The sequence below is a fragment of the Filicampus tigris genome, chromosome 8 (assembly GCF_054856515.1).
Source record: "Filicampus tigris isolate MCC_2025a chromosome 8, RoL_Ftig_1.0, whole genome shotgun sequence".
NCBI lineage: Eukaryota > Metazoa > Chordata > Actinopteri > Syngnathiformes > Syngnathidae > Filicampus > Filicampus tigris.
In genome coordinates, this window is record NC_141224.1 from 7,917,678 (window position 1) to 7,939,356 (window position 21,679).

The following is a 21,679-nucleotide window of genomic DNA, read 5'->3' on the forward strand; positions in this document are numbered from 1 at the left end:
TGTCATCACATGTCCAGGTGTGACCTGCTTGCACGTCAGTGGAAAAACGTCAGGTTAGGCAAGCAGGCCTTATCTCGCATGTGTGTTTTTCCAATCTCAATTTATGGTTTTGTTTTGGTCTGGATGGATGGTTGATTCAAGATTCACAGGAAGCAAGGACACCAAGTCATGTGACAGAAAGCCACCAATCTGGGAGAAGAAGGGAGCCACTGAGAACCAGACTAGGCCAACTCCAATTGTTTTCATTTAGAAAAAAATAGAAAAATGCATACACAGAGCTGGGCATTTGACTAAAGATTGAGTGTCTGTTATTCGTCATCCATCTGTAGCATGGGTACCCTACCGTAGCCCGTCATTCGCCTTTTTTAGCGGGGGGTAAAAAATAGTACCTGCCTATAGGCCGGTCCACCTTTGATTTTAAACGAGCTTCCGTCAGCGATTCTGACTGCAAACTTCAATTACCAGATTGAATTGCAAATAGAAGAAGTCATCATTGCCGCATAAATCACCAAGACACCCAGTACATTTCCCACAATTTAATTGCAGCCATAAAACTTAAAATCACTCTCCTACAAAATGACAACATTGGAGTTAGACCATTATCTGGCTCTGTTTATGGATTTGTTTTGGTTTGGCTGATTCAAATCAAAACACACAGATTCATGTGACAGAAAGCTAACAATCAGGAATAAAAACCAAATGCAATCTGGGACAAATTTCCAGGGGTAAATAGATATGCCTATAAATTGCGCAAAATGTCAGTGTTTCTCATTAACTTATTTTTACTCTAAGACTAATTGTTTATTTTATTGTTTTTATGTTTTTACTGGTTGCTTCACTTGCATTACAATTTAATTTAGTAATTCAAACTTTATTTCTAAAAATATGACTTCATTATAATTAATTGATAATTAATTATAATTGTAATAATTTAAATTATGACTATTGTGGAAACATTGCAAGTTTTTTTCTCAAACATGACTTGTTGTCTTAAAAAATAATTTCATCCTGAAAAACTAGGACTTGATTACCATCCACATTTTTTCTCAAAAGTAAAACTAAACAAAATTGTGACTTTAATTTAAAAAAAAAAATCTTTGCTCATTTTATTTTAGTGTTTAAACGTGTGGCATTGACGCATATACACAAAAATAAATGTTACCGCTATTAAACATCACAAAACTACAATAATAACAAGAATAATAAGTCTTGGTTGCATTTATAAACGTTACAAAACGCAACCGGAACCGGATATGTGTTGGCTTATGTAACGTTGCAGTGTTTTGGGGCCTGTGCGAGCGTTGTCCAGTCATGTCCTTCAGCGAACACATCACGTGTGTTAGTGACAATCGGTGTAGCGCCCCGGGATTGGTCGAGGCGCTGGTGTTGTTGGCCCCGCCTCCCGCTGACGTCACGGCAATCAGCTGTTAGGGAGGCCTGCACACATACACAACAATAACAATAGAAGCAGTTGGGGGAAAGAAGAAACAACAGCCGATGTTAAGTTCCTAACCTTACGCCTTTTTTGGACTTTATTTCTTCTGAGAAGAAAACGTCGAGTTTTTCATTTTTCGAAAAAAGGCACACATCTACCTCGCGTTTGACAAGGAATTTAAATTTAGTTGATTTTTTTTTACGTCGTCGGCTGCGCTGCAGGTGGGTTCTTTGTTTTCTCCACACACAATCCTCTTGCTTTCGTCATTCTGTGCACTTTAGCCACATTTTTTTACACTCATCATTACTGTGCATTTATCAGACGTTTGTTGCGGTTTTCTGACGCCGCCGTGTTCATGTCGTTGTACATTTTGTTCCAGTTTTAGTTTGAGAGCTGCTCGACGCCTTTGAGTCTTCTTTGTGCGTTTTTAACTATGCAGTTTTTCTTCTGTGCATTAGATGTTGTGTTTGTACACGGTGATAACTGTTTTCATGCAGACGTCGGTTGGTCCTGCCACAGCCGTGTCGAATAACAACCCCCACCTCCTTTCTTCTTCTCTTCCACGCCCGGCTGCTAACGAGCTAAACCGTCTTACACAAACAGGCTTCGCAACCCCCACTTTTAAAAGCTATATCACCTCACGGCCAAACAAGGCACACGAAGAAATCGACCAATCGGTCTGTGTAATTTACTTAACAAAAACATTTATATTTGGTTGGTTGCAAAACTTACACGGAAGTTTTGTCAAATGTACCCATTTTTACCAATGTGACCCGATAGTGTCCGTGCGTAACAATCAAACCATGAACCCATGTTTATATTTCGTTAGTTAAAGTAACTCACTGTGTTAATCGCCAAATACTCAAAAATCTACACCTGCAACTGCTAGTTAGATTATTTTAATCTGTCATCAAGCGTAACTGCTTCATTGTGTGTTGATTTATATGTTTGTTTACTTGGGTTGTTGACTGGAGGAGGTACAGCAGATTATCGGTACTTTTTTGGCTGATGTTTTATGACTGCGTGTTTGTTTTGTTTTTTCTTGTCAAAACATGTTTACAATGTTTAAAGTTCATCGACGGCTCCAGTAAACAAACACTTTTGGGTCGACACAGAAATGTACGAGTCTCGAGAGAAGGTCTTAAATGCAGCACATCCGCAGTGAACCCTTTGTGCGTTCAAGTGCTGGCGAACAAATCGGACATTTGAGAAGTTTTAATCGGCACATATTTAAGTGTCAGCGAACGAGCAAAGCACGTTTTACTTCAAATGTGGTAAAGAACTATGTGTGGTGAGGGATGGTCTTCTACTTTTAAGAACAAAGGCCCACGAAATGTAGTTTCTGACGAATAACAGTCACAACGATGCGCACTTTTCGATTTGGGTAAACAAAGAACGTGTGTACCATGAACGTCACACGACTTCTATAACGACAAATGATTTGAATCTTCGCGGAAGTTGACAAAGTTGCACTAATAAACTCAAGTCATGACACGCATTTTGCACGTTATTGACGCTTAACTGGGCTGCGATGTGGCAATTATAGAATCTTAAAACACATTTCCACGGCACGGCGCCAGCTAACTTTAAGCTTCGCGAGTGCTGGGAACACAAGTCGATGCTGCTTTGTTTTACATATTCTTACAAAAAGAAGGGCGACGTGTCCACTCTTATCGGTTAGACGGCATTGTGAGTATTTTATCACTATCAAAATAGTTAACAGTGCAAAATATTCATACTGTTTCTGTTGTTTTGAAAGTACGACCCAAATGTCGGGGTCCTAAACGCATCACAGCTCAGTTTCACCTGATTTGGCAAGTCGCGAGTAGTTCATCTACCGCAAATAAATCCGACATTTGATTCTCTGGCGATTTTGAAAAATCCAGATGGCCGAAATAATGGCTGCACGTTAATATTCGCCGTCGGTGAGTGTTGTCATGGCTTTCAATAAACCAACAAAGAATCCCTTCCGGCGCTCAATGAGTCTGCGCTTTGCCCTCCAGTGAGCCGACCAACTGAAGCTGTCTGGCTGCCTTTTGTGTGTGTGTGGCTGCCTGTTCTGTCTTCTATTTACTTGCTACGCTGAATGAAACAGCGTCCTTTTCGTCCGTTTAACAGCTGAAAGCATTGGAGTTGCCTACAGAATAACCATTATTTACAACAGAATACTGGCAGAACTTGAGGTAGTATCCGTTTATCGCAGGGTATTAGCTTAACGCTAACATATGATGTAAATCGCCAAAGACAAGCGAAAGGATATTAGCAGGGATGTCACCGTTTTTAATAAACCTCCAAACAAGTGCTACTTAACCACCGCAACACAAAGAGCATACAACAAATGTCACACATATTCTCTCCGTGGGAACGACTATTATTGGATCTTATAATTGGGTATCTTCTCTGCCTTTTCTTGCGTGTAATTAAACCACAGCTCAGTGCTGCCTGGCATGTTGTGGCACAATGTGGTACTATACTAAAGGCACGACTCGACTTGCTTGTACATTGTAAATGGTCATGAAAAACGAATTTTTAAAACTCTATTAAGATGACCTGTCATAAAAACACTGGCATGGCTTGTCATTTTGTGTTTTTCAGGTCTCCTAGCCCTCTCTCCCTACATCCACACTACACGTCTAACCATGTGCGGCCCCCTGACTCTCCGATGAGCCGCGACCACGCACCCTTGATGCACTTTAGCGCCCCAGCCGAGCGCCTGCCCGCCCGCAGCTGATGACCGAAGCGCCTCGCCGCCCCTCCCCGAGCTACGCCCGTGCCCCAGTAGGATGTTCCAGAGGTTCGCCAGCGCCCTGTTTGGCGATGACGTTGCCACACCTGAGCCGAGCCGCCGCCATCGCCATGACAAGCAGCCCGAGGAGGAGGATGAGGAAGACTGGATCCTGGTCAACTTTCTGGGTGCGTCTCGCCTTCCATGTGCTCAAACCTGTCCGACCGGCAGCCGACTTTTAATTGGTATGCATGGTGAACCACATAAGGCCCGCTTTGTTCTTTAATTCGGCCCAATGAGAATTTGCCTAAAATTGGCTAGAATGTAATTTCCGACTTTTCCAAAACAAATGGTAGTACAAAAAAAAACTCTAAGTAAAAAAACTCTTTCCACTAAAAAGCAATTAAATTTAGAAATAGAAAACACAATAAAACAAACAGGGACTCAAATTAATCTGAAATCATTTCAGGCTATGTCACAATGTTCAAAAAAGGTGTCCAGATCAATTGGAAGTCATCTAATTTTCCTTGGTTTGAATGTAAAGTTTTCTCTGGTGTACAATATGACAGAAGTATATTAGCTCAGTGTTTTTCATTGTCGGGCTCAACACATTAGAAATAGCTTGACAACAAATCTATCAACGCTCTTGAACGCTCAAAATGCACAAAAGTGTTGTCAAACTCTATTACCTGTTCTGCTGAACCATGTGGTGTATTTGTTGCCCGTATTGAAAGGCGGTATTTTTTTTTTGTACAATAATGAGTGAAAGTAACAGGGTTAGAAACATTTCAATTGTTCTGTTCAAATCAATCACAATCAAAAAGAAGGTTGGGGAAGATTATGTAACACAGACGTTTGTTTTTGTTAAATTTTAAGGCTTTTTATGCTGTCGGAAGCGCTGCATGACTGCCGACTTTGATGTTTATGTGTGTTGGTACCATCTTAATGACAGCGTAATTAGCGACTGAACATATTGTCACTGCCCTGAGAAAAACAGTTGTGTCCAATTTTGGATTTTTAAGAAAAATTCACGTTAATCTGATGTTTGTAACATGGAAACTCCATTCGCGTAAAAAATAAGAAGATTGAAAAAAAAAATGGACATAAGTGTTTTTCATAGGACAGCGATGATATGTTGATGTGAACGTGCAATACAATATATATTATTTTTAATGAATAATACAAAATTAGAATGAATTATTTTCTTATTAAACATAATCACTGTGGCCAACACCTGACAAGACGTGCCCCTGAGAAAATGTCACTGACTGCAGTGCCACCTTGACGGTTTAGATAGAGTACAATGGACGTTTATGTTGCGTAGATACGCTGTGCAGATTGTATACAATGGTGCAGACAACGCCTCGGGCAAAAGTTTAGCGTCAACATATTTTTGTGGTCGACTTTTTTTTTCCCCCCAGTCCTAGTTATCTACGAATGAGCTAGCCCATCCATCTGTTTTAAACATTAACCCACAAAAGTTTGCACACCCCTGCTCTATAAACAGTAGTGCATGTAAACAAGTGAAGTGAGAGTGGAGGTCACACAGGCAACATGGCGCGCCGACTTTTTGGAACCGTCTGAGGTCCGAAAATAGGTGCCAGTCAAAACACACACACACACACACACTGCTTGACCCGGCGTGATACGAGTCGAGCCGTCTCGGATGCCCACCTGCGTGCGTATATTTATGGGCGGGGGCATTCGGTGCAAGTGCGGACCACCTTGGTTGACTTGTCACAAAGGAGCATCACAGAAGCTTAAAATAGACCCCATTTCCAATTTTCACTAAATCAAAGTTGCTAATTATAGTGACAAGGCAGATATTTAGCATAGAATGTCATTTGCTGGCGTACTTAATGTAAGTGTCCTTTGAATAAACATGTGGGTCTGGCCTCATTAAGTGGTGGAATTAGGGATCTAGGAGTTAATATTGTTAGGGTATATGTGTTAGTGGTTGGATTAAGGATTTCAAACCAAAATTGTGGGGGTTATATTTAGTGGAGTGTTGGGTTAAGAATTCAAGCAGTGCGATTAGGTCAGCAGTAAAGAAAGAGTTATTTGCTGTACCAAATGAAGCGTCCCGTGGCTGAAGTCATGGGCGTGGTCACGTGCCTCCAAACAGGAAGTAAACAGCGAGCAGGTGTGTTTGCAAGGTTGTTGCATCAGCCCTTTGGTCATGTGACTGCTTGTTTGTATGTTATTAGGCAGAAAAAGAAAATTCCGGAAGGTGATGTCGATAAACTGCAATATTTAACTTGTGTTTTTTTCAAATGAAAAGTCAGACGGGTTATTTTTAGCGTCCGGCCAGCTGAGATCTTAACTTCCTGTCTGGGTGAAGAAGCAGTAGTGAGCGTGTGTGCGCGTGTGTGTGTGTTTTGGCTTGCTTTCGGGCTTCAAAAATAATGTCAGTGTTGGCCAGTGTTTGTTGAGCTGCTATTAGTGAGCCTGTGGTCAGGTTGGGGCACGTGATGTTTGGTTGCTCACTATCGGGAGCAAAGCAACATGAAAACAGCGCCTCCTACTGCTACTTACGAGACACTACATCTTTATTCATTGACAGACTTTTTTGTGTCCTGTCTTAATTCTCCCAAGTAATTATAAATTGTCAATTAAATAATCAAAAATTCAGTTCAATAATGAGAAATGTTGTTATTGTGTCGTCAGCTGACAGCTGCTCAAACCAGCGTGGCGATGGCCTCTCCGGTTCCACCATCGGCCGGGGCGAAGAAGAGGAAGACGAGGAGGATTTGGTGATGATCCCGTCCCCCATGGCCAGCCCTCCCATCCGCTACGCCTCCTGCACCTCCCTCAACTCCACGGCCGACACCGACCCGGACGGCGGCGCCGAGGACGACGAGGGGGAGGAAGAGGAGGAGAGCGACTTCTTGCGTCTGGACGCGTCGTCCCTGGAGGAGAGCTGGTTCGTCACGCCGCCGCCGTGTTTCACCGGCCGCGGGGTCCAGTCCGTCCTGGTGGAGACCAGTCCTCTGGAGAACCTGCTGATAGAACACCCCAGCATGTCCGTCTACGCCCACCACAGCCCCCCCAGGCTCAACCAGAACCCCCTGCAGCGCTCGCTGGACCTGGAACTGGCCGCCGCCCCCAAGGAGAAAGGCAGGCGTGTTCTGGACGGTTCGCGTCACAGGTAGGGATCTCGCCACTTGGTTTACGGCGTAAACAGCGTGAAAGGGGATTTGGGAGTGCAGTTAAAATTAGGATTAGGATTTTGAGGTTAGGTATTTCAGAGTTGGACATTTTAGGATGTAGGGTTAGGGATTTAGGGGGCAAGTTTTGGGATTTATGTGTTTTGGGTTTGGGATTTTAATAAAGGTTAGGGTTAGGAATTCAGGTATTGGCGTTAGGATAAAGGATTTAGTGAGTACATTTAAAGGGAAGTCAACCCAAACCTATTTTTTTCAAGAATATGTTCTATGCAGGCCCACTAGTTGAAACGAGGCATTCTGATTAATATTGCGTTTGTGGAATATGAGTTAAGCGGCAAAATCCACCCCTTTTTAGCCGTCTTAGGCGGCGGCCATTTTGTCACTTCTGTCGACTGAAAATGACATCAGAGGCTCAGCTTCAGAAAACAGGTCAGACGTGATTGGTTGTTACCTGAGCCCTGAGCAACTCTGATGTCATTTTCAGTCGACAGAAGTGACAAAATGGCCGCCCCCAGGGATGGCTAAAAACGGGTGGATTAATTTTTATTCCACAAACGCGATATTTATCACAATGCCCTGTTTCAACTGGGGTCCCTGCACAAAACATATTCCTGAAAAAATCTGTTTTGGTTGACTTCCCATTTAAGGGTTTTATTACGATTAGTGATTTAAACGGGACAATAACGAAGGTTATTGATTTAGGAGTTGGTTCAGGTTAGGAAGTGGTTGGGGTTAGGATTTGGGATCAAGGCGTTATGCTCAGGAGATTTAGGGTTAGGATTATAAATTTTGTGGTTGGGGTTAGAGCTCCGATCAGGGATTTTGGTTGTATGGTAACGGTTAAGGATAGGTTTGTTTGGGGTCAGGTATTGGGGTTATGGGTCAGGGTTAGAGAGGATTTAGGTCTCAGAAATTTGGGGTTAGCGATTAGGTTTTGAGTTGGGAATTCAGGTGTTAGGGATTTAGGGTTTATTGTTTGGAGTTAGCATTGGGGATTTAGAGTGGCGGGTTAGTGATTTATATGTTCGGGTTGGGTGTTTGGGATTAGACACTGGTTTTAAGACTTCAGTGTTAGGATTCATTATTTAGGGGTTTGGTTATGGTCAGGGTAAATCTTTTTATATCGCCAGTGTTTATTGTTGGGATCAGGGATTTAGGGTGTATGATTAAGGCTTGGGAGGTGTTTGACAAAGTTCCCTTCATGTTTTTGCATATTTGAAGGATAATTGTCCACAAAGTGAACATCGTCCTCATACGTTGTCTCCCGTCTCCCCGTCCCTCGCAGGCCAGTGGATGTGTCGTCGGTCCAGCGTCGCGCCGGGCTGCACCATTCGGCGTGCTACGGGGCAGCGCTGTCCAGCCGCGCCGGCCTCCTGCCTCAGCGCCCGGGCCTCGCCGGCCAGCCGCTGTTGTCTCGCAACGCGCTTCGCCGCCTCAACCTGCTGCACCCGCCCAAGGCCGGCCCCACCCACCTGCACCAGCCCAGCCAGCGCCACCTCAACTTCTGAGGGCGCCGCCTTCGCGTCACACAAAAAGCACCAGCAGCACGTCCGGTACGCCATTTTAACACCCGAGGCGTCTGATTAGGCATGATAAGCAGCGTGGGAGGCCGTTTTGTGTGTCTTCTGCTTCATGGACTCTTCTTCCTCATGTGTAGAATCAGCGCTGTAGGTCACTTTACTCAGAGGCAGGCTCACTTCATCCCATCGCATCACGATGGCATCATCACTCGACAACCTATCACAATACTTGAACGTCCCTCGTCACATTCGAGCACTGGAAGGCGGGGTTCGAGTTGCTCTATTTGGGGAGGGGTTTTTTTTTCTATTATTGGCTGACACTGTATTTATGCTATCGAAACTCCAAAAGTTGTTAGCATGTCGCTAAAATAAATGAAGCGTTTTCTCATATGTGTTATTTAGGCGAACAAGTAAGTGTGAGTCTAAAAAAAAAGACGGTGGAAGAGTGACGCCTCTTTCACACTGCCCTCCTTAAAATTATCCACCTGTCACTTTCACTTTCAGACAGCCGCTGCGGCTTTACACGTTTAGATTGGGAAAGGTGTCCTGAACATTGACTTCAGGTACCGCAGCGTAAACCTGACATGTTTTTGCTCTACTTAATCTACCGTAAAATGAGAGTTGCAACTTTTTAAAAAGCTTTTTATGTGGTGCCTTGTCATTTTTTTTTTCTTCCAAAAAGTTTTATGTACAAAGATCAAATTCTGACTCGAACCCTGCTCGAAGGTGTTAATTATCCCTTCAAGTCTTCAATTTGTTAGGGAACCGAACTGATTGTTTTTATTGTAACAGGAAATTCACTCCAGTGCGTCTAAAGGGTGGACATTTAAGGTGTACAAGTTTTAAATGTGGTCCTGCCTCTGAAGTTTTGTCTTTTTCACAATATTTTCATCAATGTAAAAGAGGAAGAAAAAAAAGTTAGAAAAACAAACAAAAAGACAACTGGGTTAGATATCACTAAACTTGCCTTGTTTTCACGGTAGCTTTACAATGAATAGATGTAAAAAAAAAAAAGAAAAAAGAAAAAGGTATTTAAAAAAAGTTTAAAATATTTTTTTGAAAAATGAAAAAGATTACATATCAGTATGAGAAACGTTGTGTGTGTGTGTGTGGGGGTGCGTTTGGGTCAGTCGTGGTGGTAGAGTTGTTGTTTGTTGGGTAGAAGAAAAAAAAACAGAAAATGGAAAGAAAAAATATTTTTTCTGATGTTTTTTTTGTTCTTAAATAAATCTGCAGTCCACTTCTCAGGGTCACAACCAATCACTTTTTACTCGGAAAGTGCAGATTTACTTGACGGCTGATGATTCACCGACCTCCCCCCCACCCCCCGGTTTCCTTTTGCTTGTGAGACATTTAGTGTTGGTCCCTGGACTGTTGATTGAGACTTGTTTTCTTATTGTTTCATGTTAGTGTAGTTGATACACTCTTTGTAAAACTAAACCAAAAAAAGGGTAGCGAGGATCTGTAATCTTTTAGTGTGATATTAAGATGATGTTTGTAACATTTGTTGTTGGGCTTGGCGTTCTTAACATGATGATAAGGATGAATAATAATAATCCACATTTGCGTTATGGTCAAAATTGCTCACTTTGTTCATGGAGTAAATGGTATATATATTTTTTGGTTTTCTTTTTGTTTTTTTTAGGCTTAAATGAAATATTAGAGGATATCATGGAAGAATTGGGCAGAAATTTGCCTCCTAGAAAAATACAGTAAAGGGCACATTTGACAAATGCTAACGATCTGGACTATTGCATCATTTTGAAGCGCCAACAAATCCTGATGAGGTTTCTTTGGTGTATTTGAAAGTTTTTGTCATTTCTTGAATGTCAGTAATCATGTCATTTTTTTTTCTCCGTAATAATATCTTGTGACAGAAGGGATCGCAGGTTATTGTTTCAATCGGTCTGTCGTCATGAAAACTAACAGGGATTTGTTGTATGTGTGTGTGTGTTTTTTAAAATTTTTTTTTTTTAAATGTTCAATGCCTTGAAAAATTGCGCATCACGTGCCTTCCAGGTTGAGATGTTCTTAAGGACAATGCATCGATGAAGAACTTGGACTCTTATTTTCTGTCTTATGTTTTGGAAAGTTGGACAAGAAAACAAAAGACCCAAATGGATGTCAACTATGCACCACTCTCTCTCTCTCTCTGGCCCCTTTTTCTAAAGACTCGCAAGCAAGCAGACAGAATCATGTAGCAAAACCTCCAGTTTTTGTTTATTCTCAAGTGTGAAGAATATGATATGGCATTTGTACTTGTATGTTTTCTTTTTTTCACCAAGTGTTACACGTTTTTGTTTTCTTATGTAGTTTACTGGAATAATACCGCACTTTGCCAAAAGAAAAAAAAAAAGAAAAAAATAGACATGGTGTAAGAATTGTAGGGTTAACTTTTTTCTTTATTTATCGACATATTTCCTCTGTATTTTGTATATGTACGACTGTTCAAGTCACTTTGCTTGGAATTCTGATGTCATGTGGGCATCATCTGTTTTCAAACTGTAATAGTTCATATGTGTGACCTTTTACTAGTCGCAAAATAAATGTTTTCATACTCACATGTTGTTCATTTGTGAAAGTCTTCTTCGTTTGTGTCTGCATGGCATTATACTGCCCCCGTTTGCAAAGTTGCACACACCAGAAGGAGCTGCAATAAATGAATTCCAACAAATGAATGCTTTGTTAACTCTCTATAAACTATCACAGCGTTTTATTTTCCTAATGGGGAGTGATGATTGCTGTGAGTTAAGAGCATGGTCACCAATGAATTAAATTCATGTCTTTAGGCACCACTGTAGTATTTTTGCACCATTCCCACTGCATTCTTCACTTTACTACTTTATAAGTGCAATATTACATGCTTCGAGTGCTTTATGGCATTACTGCTGAGTCCATGCACCTTACTGTGTGTTTTTTTTATGAAGATTTACTTTTTATAGTGTTCTACTAAACATGATAAACTGTTTCATTCTCATTACAGAAAAGTAGATTTGAAAGTCAAAATCTTTATCATGTTTGTAAAATAATGTCATGATTAATTACCATATTCAACATTTTAATTATCCCTACACTGTTACCATTGATTACTATTACTACCCACGAATCACATTCCCTCAATATTTTACCTTATTCTCAACCTTTGGAGCACACTAATAGGCCTCTGGTTTATATTGAAAAAATCTATATACATATATTTACAAGATTCTCATATTTTGCGGTAATTGGGAATGCCTGATTTGCCTATCTATCTATCTATCTATCTATCTATCTATCTATCTATCTATCTATCTATCTATCTATCTATCTATCTATCTATCTATATCTATCTATCTATCTATCTTCATGGGAGTCATGCTTACATACTGCAGTTTTCCTAAAAAATGCGTCAATAAAAACTGTCAAGTGGATATAAAGCCCCTGGAATTGGTTTTTAGGTCCTAAAGTTGTATTATAAATGCGTCCTATATTTAAAAAAGTGGATATACTGTTGAAAAGTCCACATTTTCACTTTGTTGACAGGTTTGACAGCAGCTCCACGTGCTCATCTATTTACATTTTGACTGAGTTGTCACGTGACTAGCCCAGCTCGCACTTCCATTGGCCGAGTGTCACGCCGACTCCTCCCCTGGATGCGGAAGTTCCTTCAGCTGCGGGTGAAAAACTGCTTCAAAATGCCACTTTACGACCACTTCGCCATGCCGTTTGGATCTCAGATGACTTCAGGGGGTGTGTCGCGTCGTTTAAATGCAACCGGAACATACGGAAAGCCGTATTTCCGTAGAAAATCACCGTGAAGTACGACCACCGATGTAAACGAAGGCTGTCTGTTGGGGGAAAACGAAAAAAAGGCTCTACGAATTGTCAAATGTTTGTCAGGAATGAGCGTTTCCGTCGCGGTTAAGGCGTACCGGGTCCGGGGCTTCGCGTAGACAATATTTCCGCTCGTTTTCAAACTTTTTGAGCGCGTTTCTGCGCTAACCAGGAATGCGCATGCGCAGTGATGGCGCGGCAGAAGAGGCGGATATAAGGATTGGCGCCGGCGCGACAGCTGATGTACTCATTCATTTTTCACCCTGGAGGTAAGAGCGACGCTCCGATGATATCCTTTAGACACTTTTAGACATTTGGCATTTTCACACTTGGATGCGTTAAGTGATGAAAACAGTCATTTTAGTCGTCGTTTTGTTGCTTAAACACGAACAGGCGATTGTTTGCACCACAAAAGCGCGATTTAACTGGATAATATGCCTTCGTTTTCTACGTTTTGTCACCTAAAATAATTAAAATGCTTTCATTGACATCGGCTTGGTATGTTACATGACATATTATTGCCGCGCTTTGTGCCATCTTGTACTTTTTTAACGACATTGACGCGTACGATCACAAAGTATCGTTGACAAAATCTCATTCACAAAGTCGTTTATCTGGTCTCCAAATACCTCTTGTCGTTGTTGTTCGTTGCGTGTACGACGGAACAAAACTGTCCTTTGTTACTATTTACAATTGTGCTACTAACAGCATAGATAGCAGTGTTGACCCATTTAGCAAACAGGCTAACAGCAGCTAATTACAGTAGCTTCCCTCCCAAACTTGACCTCGCATTTAAACACGAAAAACCGCTTTCAAATGGCTCCAAGTGTGCTTCATATCGAAGATAAGGGTTCAATTTAGTTGTTGGGGGTGCTTAAAAGTCCACAGAGTTGTGCTTGGGGGGGCTTTTTAGGCTACTTTGTGGCCGCAGAGCAAATCGAGCTTGAGGAGGCTTTCACAATCCTCCCGCTTAACGCTACCCAAATTGGCGCGTCTTTGCGTTTCTATTCTCGCTTAAAGTTGACATTTTGGCCATTTCCCATCGCTCAAAGCACTTCGATGGGGTTTGGAAACGTTTATTCTAACATTTGAGGGTTAAAGTGTGCGTTTAAGTAGGGTGTTTTAGGAGTTTTTTTTGTTTGGAAACGAGGGAACGACAACCCCCCCTCGTCTTCCCCAGTGGAGTCAATCTGTCTCATATTAATTTTTTCTTTTTCTTTTACAGTAAAGCCACCATTTCGTTTAGTTTAAGGCGCATGTTGTCTCTTATGGTTTTCTTTTTTGAACGTTTTGTCATTATTGGTGTTACAATGTATGTGGAACTCCCAGTAGTGTTAATACAAGTGGAATAAGCCTCGATAAGCTTTTGTATTAGTGTCATTCGTTTTTACACCCCTGTATTTGTCATTTGAGTCGAGCATGACAACGATTTAATATAAAATAAGTACAAGAGTCAGACTGACTACAAGTAATGTAAAACTATTGATGTAATGAATATAAGAGTCACTTTAAGTCAGTCTGTTCTCTCATCGTTCATTCTTTTACAAGAACTCATTGTCATACGCAACTCAATATGGCAAATTCAAGTCAACCAAAATGCGAAAAGCTTCTAACACTGACACAAAACATATAAAGTGTAGTGCAGTGTTATTCCACATTACTAGGACACACACAACTGTAGCACAGTTCTATTGACAAAAAGCTAACAAATCTTGAATCCACCATTTTGTACCTTTTTGTCTAGAACACCACATTGTACCTAATATTAGGCTTTATAAGCGTTTCAGTGACTCTTTTAGACCTTTGTTGACTTATAATTGCCACTTGAGAGTCAAATACGACAAGATGGGTCTTTAGCACATAGGCGACGATCAGCCACAGTGGCTCCAGAATGCGACTTCATCTCAAGACCTCCATGTTTTTGATGTACACTGACATTGTATGTTTCTGTTGCAGAAGCACAAGTCCGGTCACCACAACCATGATCAGACGCAGGTGAGCACCTGCTGTTCGTTTGAGGGGAGAGAGGGGGGTTGGGGGGGGGTCGTCTTCAGGAGAGAGGGAGGGCGGGGGTGTTCACCCTCCCGCCACCCTCTGTGTAGAGGGATTAGGGTGGGCCGGGTGGGGCGAGACCATTATCACATTATTAGAACGTGTCACAGTCAGTCAAGGCATACCATCTGTGAGGCTGAAGTGCATTGTTGTTATTCATTTTATTAAGTTCTAATAATATAATACAACATACGTCAATTTATCGTGGGACGTACGCTCCAAGCTGCTGTGTGGGAATAATGACTATTAATATAGGGGATGAGCTCTGCCTCTTCTTCTTGCTATTAGTTACGTTATTGAAAATGGATGATTATCATAATCATAAAGGTCATGTGTCTCCTTAGTGGTCGCATCACCCTTCAAGCCAGAGACTCAAACACGCCCGAACCTGCCATCAGAGCGCCACTAAGGAAAAGGAAGTGCGAGGTTAGTTGTCTCGTGCTTGAAGCACATTTACGTTTATGCTCACAAATAACACGACAGGAGCTATTCTGAATGGTTTTTTTTTTCAACAGGTCAAATAAATTCCTGGGTGCATAGATTATTCTTAGTATCTTAAAATATATTCAAATTAGCCTGTTTTGTTGGCGTGGCCCTGTCTCATGCAAGTGAGAGATGGTGTACCTAGGATGCGTAAAAATTAATCCAAATGTGTTTATAGGTGGGATCAGATTCTAATAAAATAACGCAAAGCATCAATCAAAGCGAAAACATTTTCACACATGGTGGCAGCACTTCATACACTTTTCATTTAGAGCGCGGACAGCTCGCTGAACAACGCCATGTAGTTTGGCTGGCCGGGGCTTGAAAGTGGTTCTGGACTTTCATCCAGTCTTGCTTCCAAGTCACGGGCGGAGAAGCTCTGGTTTTGGGATCAGAACCATGTTGATTGGACTCATTTCGATGGCATAATATACAAAATCGCTCACATTTTCAGAACTTGGCAGAATCTAAAAGATTTACTCCGTTTCTCTCGACGCTAGCAGAAAACCTAGCCAATTTGTGCCCCGGACAATCCGAGACTCCATTTTCGTCGAGATTGTAAATAAATGGTGCCTGCACAAAGAAAACACTGGCTAATTTAACCGTAGCCCCCTTCATAAAGCGAGCGTCCATAAAGAGTGTATTGTGTTTTCACTGTTGGGGCAGCACTTCGTCATGAAACCGCTAATGCTAATGTGCGCTAACACTACAGCTGTGCTGACCTTTTGGCTTTGACATGGTAGTGCTTCGGTGTACTCGCTAAGAGATCTTTAGCCAGTCTAGCTGCCGGGTCATGGGTGCAGAAACTGTGTGTGGGTGAGGTTATGTAAATTAGCCACACTGTTGCATCACTATCCATCAAAATTGAGAAAAGCTCGCTCACAGGCTCATTTTGTGAAATCTGTAGCAAACACTTTGTTTGTAATTTCAGAGATTTGTATAAACGATTTGTATAGAAGCTATTACAAAGTCACCTTTTACATCATATTTTCCCTTTCGGAACAGAAAGAACGAGTTAATGTGTCGCTGTGTCAGTTTGTGTGACTTGTCTCGTGTTTGTCTGTGTGGCAGCCCTCCCAGAAGAAGAGTCAACCCGCTGCCAAGAAACAAAGCTGCTATGAAATTCAGGTTTGTGTTTTTTTTCTTGTTTTTTTTTTCTCTAGTCCTTAGCACACTGATTGTGTGGTGAGAGCTAATGACTCTCCTGCTCTTTCTTGTTTGCCTTAATTATTATAATTGCATTTACACACCTAATCGTTAGCCTATAGCATCACTGATCTTTGTCTGTGTAGATTGTCACGAATGCTAATCCACAAAGGTTGAAATGAGGCGATTGAACTCTTGTTTGTTGAATTTATTTCTTTATTTTTGTCTTGTTTTTCAAAAATATTCAAAATGGTCTCTATGGTGCCATTAGGCTAACGTAGTGGTAGAATGACAGCATCATCTAGTGAAAAGCAGTGAAATGAAAGTGACTTTCTGTCACCACAAGATGTCGCTATCATTGCCTCAGTACGCAGTGGTTTTACGTTCCCTTGTGTGAAATGCTGAGTATTGTGCTACAAGTTTTAAGAGATTGAAAATGTACATTCATAAACTTCTCTTGGGTAAAACTTTCCCATAGGACAAGAGACGTTTATTTATGTGGGGTGCATTTCCTGGTCTATGGTCATCAGACTTTTCCCCTAAAATGTTTAAATTGAATATACTTGTTAATTTGACATTATTTAAACTGTATTAATCTCTTAGTGATTAACAAATTTATTGTATATAATATGATATGATATAATGTATAGTATATCGTTGGCGTCAGGCCGAAACTTTGTACCTCCAAAGTACAGGCGACCCCAAAAACAGCATGCTTGTTTAACCATTAAGATTGCATCATCAAATGGAGCAAGCAATTGTCGTCACTTTAGATGAATCAATATTTTGCAAAAATGACACCCACACGTGTGGACAGAGCAATAGTATAACCTTTTGAAAATAAATGACCAAATTGTGACATGAGGTTTCTCCTGACGCCAGCGATATACTGTATGTATACAGTATACGCCAAAGCACTACTTATCTATTAAACCGGGTTTCAAAAAGAGCATAACATTTGTAAGTAGGTTAAGTTTTTCAGTGATGGACGAAAGATTCCCAAAACCTGTAAATTTGCGAGTACCGAATCACGTGAATTTAATTGATTTGAGATTTAATTGAAGAATTTAAGATTAAAATGTCAATTAATTAAAAATAATATTCGCCGCTATCCTATCACCCAAAATGATTAAAGTGGCATTAAAGCCTCTTAAGAAGTCAAGTCAGCCATTTGAGACATTTCTGGTCTTTTGTTAACTCTGTATTACTATTTCGATGTATTTTTTTGGGGGGGTGTAGAAGTGTTGGTCGGAGGACGGAGCGAGCCCGTGCGTCCTCATCGAGACGCCGCACAAAGAACTGGAACCCGCCGACCCGTCCAGCTTCAAGCAGTACCGCTTCCAGAACCTCTTCATCAAGGCCTCGCCCCTACCTTGCCTCAGGTACCGCCTTTCCATGCCACCCTAAAGATGGCCGCCTTGCCTTTGCGTCAAGCACGGCCTTTACTTACTGTATGGCGGGGCTCGCCGTGCCGTTGCAGTTGGGCCAGCTCGGACGACGTGTGGATCAAGATGCTCAACAAGGAGCTCAAGTACGTTCACGACAAGAATTATATGCAGAGACACCACAAACTGCAGCCCAGCATGAGGGCCATCCTGCTCGACTGGCTACTGGAGGTCAGAACTACACATATGTTAACATGCACATGCGGTTGTAGCTCCACCCCCCCAACCCTCCCCAAAGAAACAAACAAAGTGTTTAAAAAAAATATTGAAACTTCCATTTTTTTTTTTTTTTTTTATTTAAAATGTTTATTTTTATTCATTTATTTATTATTGCCTAGGTGAGCGAAGTGTACTGCCTCCACCGGCAGACGGCGTACTTGGCGCAGGACTTCTTTGACCGCTTCATGCTGACTCAGGAGGACGTCAACAAGGACTACCTGCAGCTCATCGGCATCACCGCGCTATTCATCGCCTCCAAGATTGAGGTCAGAGGTCACCCTTCTCCTTTTGGGTATACTCCGCTAAAAGTACCGATTCAACTCCTGTGATTAAGTACATTTCTGAGTCTGTTGAAAATGAATTATCTATGATTAGATAATAATTAGAGTTATTTGATGTTCTATGGTTATCGTCACACTTTGTTTAAAAAAAAAAGTCCAAAATACATTTTTATTTAAATAAGAAATATAATTGTATACATTTTTAATTACTATATGTAGAAATTAGGTTTTTAAATTATATTTAAATGAAAAGAAACTAAATGTATGCATCTTTTAAGAAATGCTACTTAAAATGACAATTTTTCATCATGTCAATAGTTTTCATTTACTTTAAATATTACATCATATTTAAGTTTAACCAAATGTTTTGATTTTCAATTTAAATTACCATTCTATGGATATTATCAAAATTAGATTTAAATGGGGCTAAATAAAAAAATTTAAAAAATTGCTTTAATCAACTAAAGTAAAAAAAATGCTATTTGACATTTATATCAGAAAAATAATTTCATTTATGATAAATCCATTGGGTGCTTTTTTTTTTTTAATGACCATAACCAATCAGAAGCAATTGTAAAGGGTTAAATGTGCATCCCCATGCGATTGGAGAACTGATCTAGGGGCATTACTAACTCTAAAGAAACTTCACTAGATAAGAATGCATTGATCCCGCTTATTTTTCCACGTTTGTTTTAATAAATTAAATCATTTCTCACGTTCATGTTAAATATTCCAATGTCGCAGTTGTTAACACCCATATCACAGCCCTGTAATTTATTTTTGTATTGACAATTTGAGGGTCCATTTTAAAAAAGTCTCACAAGAATGTACTTTACCGCAGGAGATCTACCCTCCCAAAATCGGCGAGTTTGCCTACGTAACGGACGGCGCGTGCGACTCGTGGGACATCCGGCGCACAGAGCTTCACATCCTCAAGGTGGCGCCCCGCATTCTGAGCTACAGTACATTCTACAGTCCGTTGAAGTTTGTTTGAATTTTTTTCATAACCTTTAATTTTTAAAAAATTCTTGTAGGCATTAGACTGGAATCTTTGTCCGGAGACTCCCATCTCTTGGCTTAAGCTCTACGCTCAGGTGGAGGCCCAGAAGGACGACGAAAACTTCCTAGTGCCACAGTTCTCGCAGGAAACGTACATCCAGATCACACAGGTAAAGACTTGCTGTTTGGTAACATGCACACATCAAATAATACACCCAAAAAAAAAAACTTGCATCTCGTTTCAATCCAAATTCATCGAAGGGGCTTGACTTGTGTAAAATTGAAAAAAGAATCAATAATTCATCTGTTTTATGACTGTCCAATTATCTTCAAATACTTTTAATACACTAATTGATGGCAATGGAAGAAATGTTCTTCCTATATTAGACTTAGAGAATGCTGTAAAACATTTGCCTTCTGGGCAAATTTTATATTCACAAATATAAAGCGTAAGCCAAAATATTATATATGATTTGCTCTGAACTACAACATTTTGTATAATTCCCTGAGATGATAAAAAAAAAAAGATAAAAGCTTGTTAAAACAATAACCATCAGAGTCAAATTGAATAACCAATACAAGATGTTTTGCTTTCTTTTTCCCATCTTTTAAATTCCTAATATTACTCACACACCATAATCTCTGTTTTACGCAAAGTTTCAATAGGTTTTGGTATTGTTTGTTGTGAGTAATACGCTAAATGCTATGTAGGACAATTTTTGTGTGATTTATGTACAATTATGTACTGTTATTGAGATAAAGAAAAAGTTGCAGTTGCTAACATGCTTACAGTTGCTAACCTGGTCAGTTGAGTCCTTCCTGTTTGTCTACCATCGCTACCAATGGAGGCCTTTCCGTTTGCTTACATACCAACACTGCTTACGTACAAACAACACTTGAGGATTTTCTGTTCTGTCCTGTAGCCTGTACTTAAAACATTTTGATGTGTTTTTGTCCTCTCAGCTATTGGACTTGTGCATGATGGATATTCGCTCGTTGGATTTCAGCTACAGCGTCCTCGCCGCCGCCGCCTTCTGCCACTTCTCCACATTTGACATTGTCAACAAAGTGTCTGGTAGGTTCCACAGATACTTTCCTGAGAAGCTTAGGAGAGAAACTGGCTGAGTCAGCTTGATAACATTTTGCGTATTTTACGTGAGTCAGGCCTGACGTGGGAAAGCGTGTCCGAGTGCGTGCGGTGGATGAGCCCCTTCATGGACACGCTGCGCTCGGAGGCCAAGCCTGAGCTCAAGACTTTTGCCAGAGTGAAGACCGAAGACCGACACAACATCCAGACACACGTCACCTACTTGGACTTCTTGGTGAGCCTCCTTTTCTGTATTTTTTTTTTTTTGGTATACTCCATTTTGTTTATGAAAAAAAAAAAAAAATAAAAATCGACTTCCTGTTTGCTTGTAATAACCAAAAATGGCCACAAACAAGCTGAAAGTGAAAATCCAACAGTAGCTGAAGGTTGGATTAGGCATCATTGTTTATTATTTATTTAAAATAAAATAAATGAAAACATTGTTGTTCTTGGATTCTGTCTCGCAGAGAAAAGCTCAAGAGCGCCACACTCTGGATGCTGCCGACTGCCCGTTATCTCCGTTGGTTGCCGTGGCAACTGTCTTGACTCCACCCAGCAGCACTGAGAAACCGACCAATCACTGAGCAGGGTGGGAGAGGACCTCGATGGACTTATTGGCAGCCCAAAAAAACAGAACAAGTTTCATTTAAACACACAAAATGAGATTTTTGTGACTTCCTGGTGCTACTTTACTTCGTCGTTCCATCCCATTGCCGCCGCGGGAACATGCGGCACTGTGGACACCGTGGCGACCACTCGTTTTGTGTTTTTTATGTTCTACCTGACTGTTTCATTCCTGGAAACTTGAACTGAGCCGTCGCCACCGCTTGCACGCCGCCATGAACTCATATTTATTGAATTTAACCAAGAAGAAGAAAAAAAAAAAAAGAATAGGAATCTCGAGAGCTATTTATGACTGTACGTCTTCATTTGTGCCTTGAGATGCTCAAACATATTTTGTTTGTGTACATAGATCCACTTTTTTGGAATGTTATTTTACAGAATGTTGTAATCGTTATAATAATGATAATTAAAAAAAAGAAAAGAAATGAGGCTTATTACTACTATTCGCTTCAAGTCGGTTGAAAACCAGAACATTTTGCTAGAAATGTTGCCTTTAGTTCCAGAACAACCCGTCATTCGACGGACGCCCATTTAGGGGTCAGAGGACGAGAATGTTTTTTTAAAAAGGACGGACTAAGCAAGGAAGCAAGTGGGTTTTCATCTGTAGTGGTTCAACACATGTAATGCCATGGATTACGCCAGAGGACGTCCATTTCACTGACGAGGAAAAGGGTGGATAGCAA

General features: G+C 40.9%; 2 protein-coding genes across 6 annotated transcripts; both read left to right on the top strand.

Annotated features, from left to right (window-relative positions):
- The first annotated feature begins 1,361 nt into the window (after positions 1–1,361).
- Positions 1,362–11,408, top strand: tp53inp1 (tumor protein p53 inducible nuclear protein 1). Of its 5 annotated transcripts, none has more exons than XM_086038886.1 (4): positions 1,362–1,656; positions 4,031–4,348; positions 6,828–7,308; positions 8,613–11,408. In XM_086038886.1, exons 2-4 carry the CDS (start codon positions 4,219–4,221, stop codon positions 8,833–8,835), a joined length of 834 nt encoding a protein of 277 aa, XP_085895012.1. In that variant the 5' UTR covers positions 1,362–1,656; positions 4,031–4,218; the 3' UTR covers positions 8,836–11,408. The 5 variants fall into 5 exon arrangements, with proteins under 5 accessions (XP_085895012.1, XP_085895015.1, XP_085895014.1 ...); XM_086038889.1 differs by lacking the exon at positions 1,362–1,656 and adding an exon at positions 1,744–2,112; XM_086038888.1 differs by lacking the exon at positions 1,362–1,656 and adding an exon at positions 2,682–3,124.
- A 1,200-nt stretch (positions 11,409–12,608) lies between these two features.
- ccne2 (cyclin E2) lies at positions 12,609–21,398 on the top strand. Its single transcript, XM_086037936.1, has 12 exons — positions 12,609–12,929; positions 14,617–14,655; positions 15,057–15,138; positions 16,267–16,323; positions 17,581–17,723; positions 17,822–17,957; positions 18,125–18,271; positions 19,128–19,223; positions 19,321–19,455; positions 20,249–20,360; positions 20,450–20,607; positions 20,840–21,398. Exons 1-12 carry the CDS (start codon positions 12,835–12,837, stop codon positions 20,954–20,956), a joined length of 1,317 nt encoding a protein of 438 aa, XP_085894062.1. The 5' UTR covers positions 12,609–12,834; the 3' UTR covers positions 20,957–21,398.
- Positions 21,399–21,679: the final 281 nt, after the last annotated feature.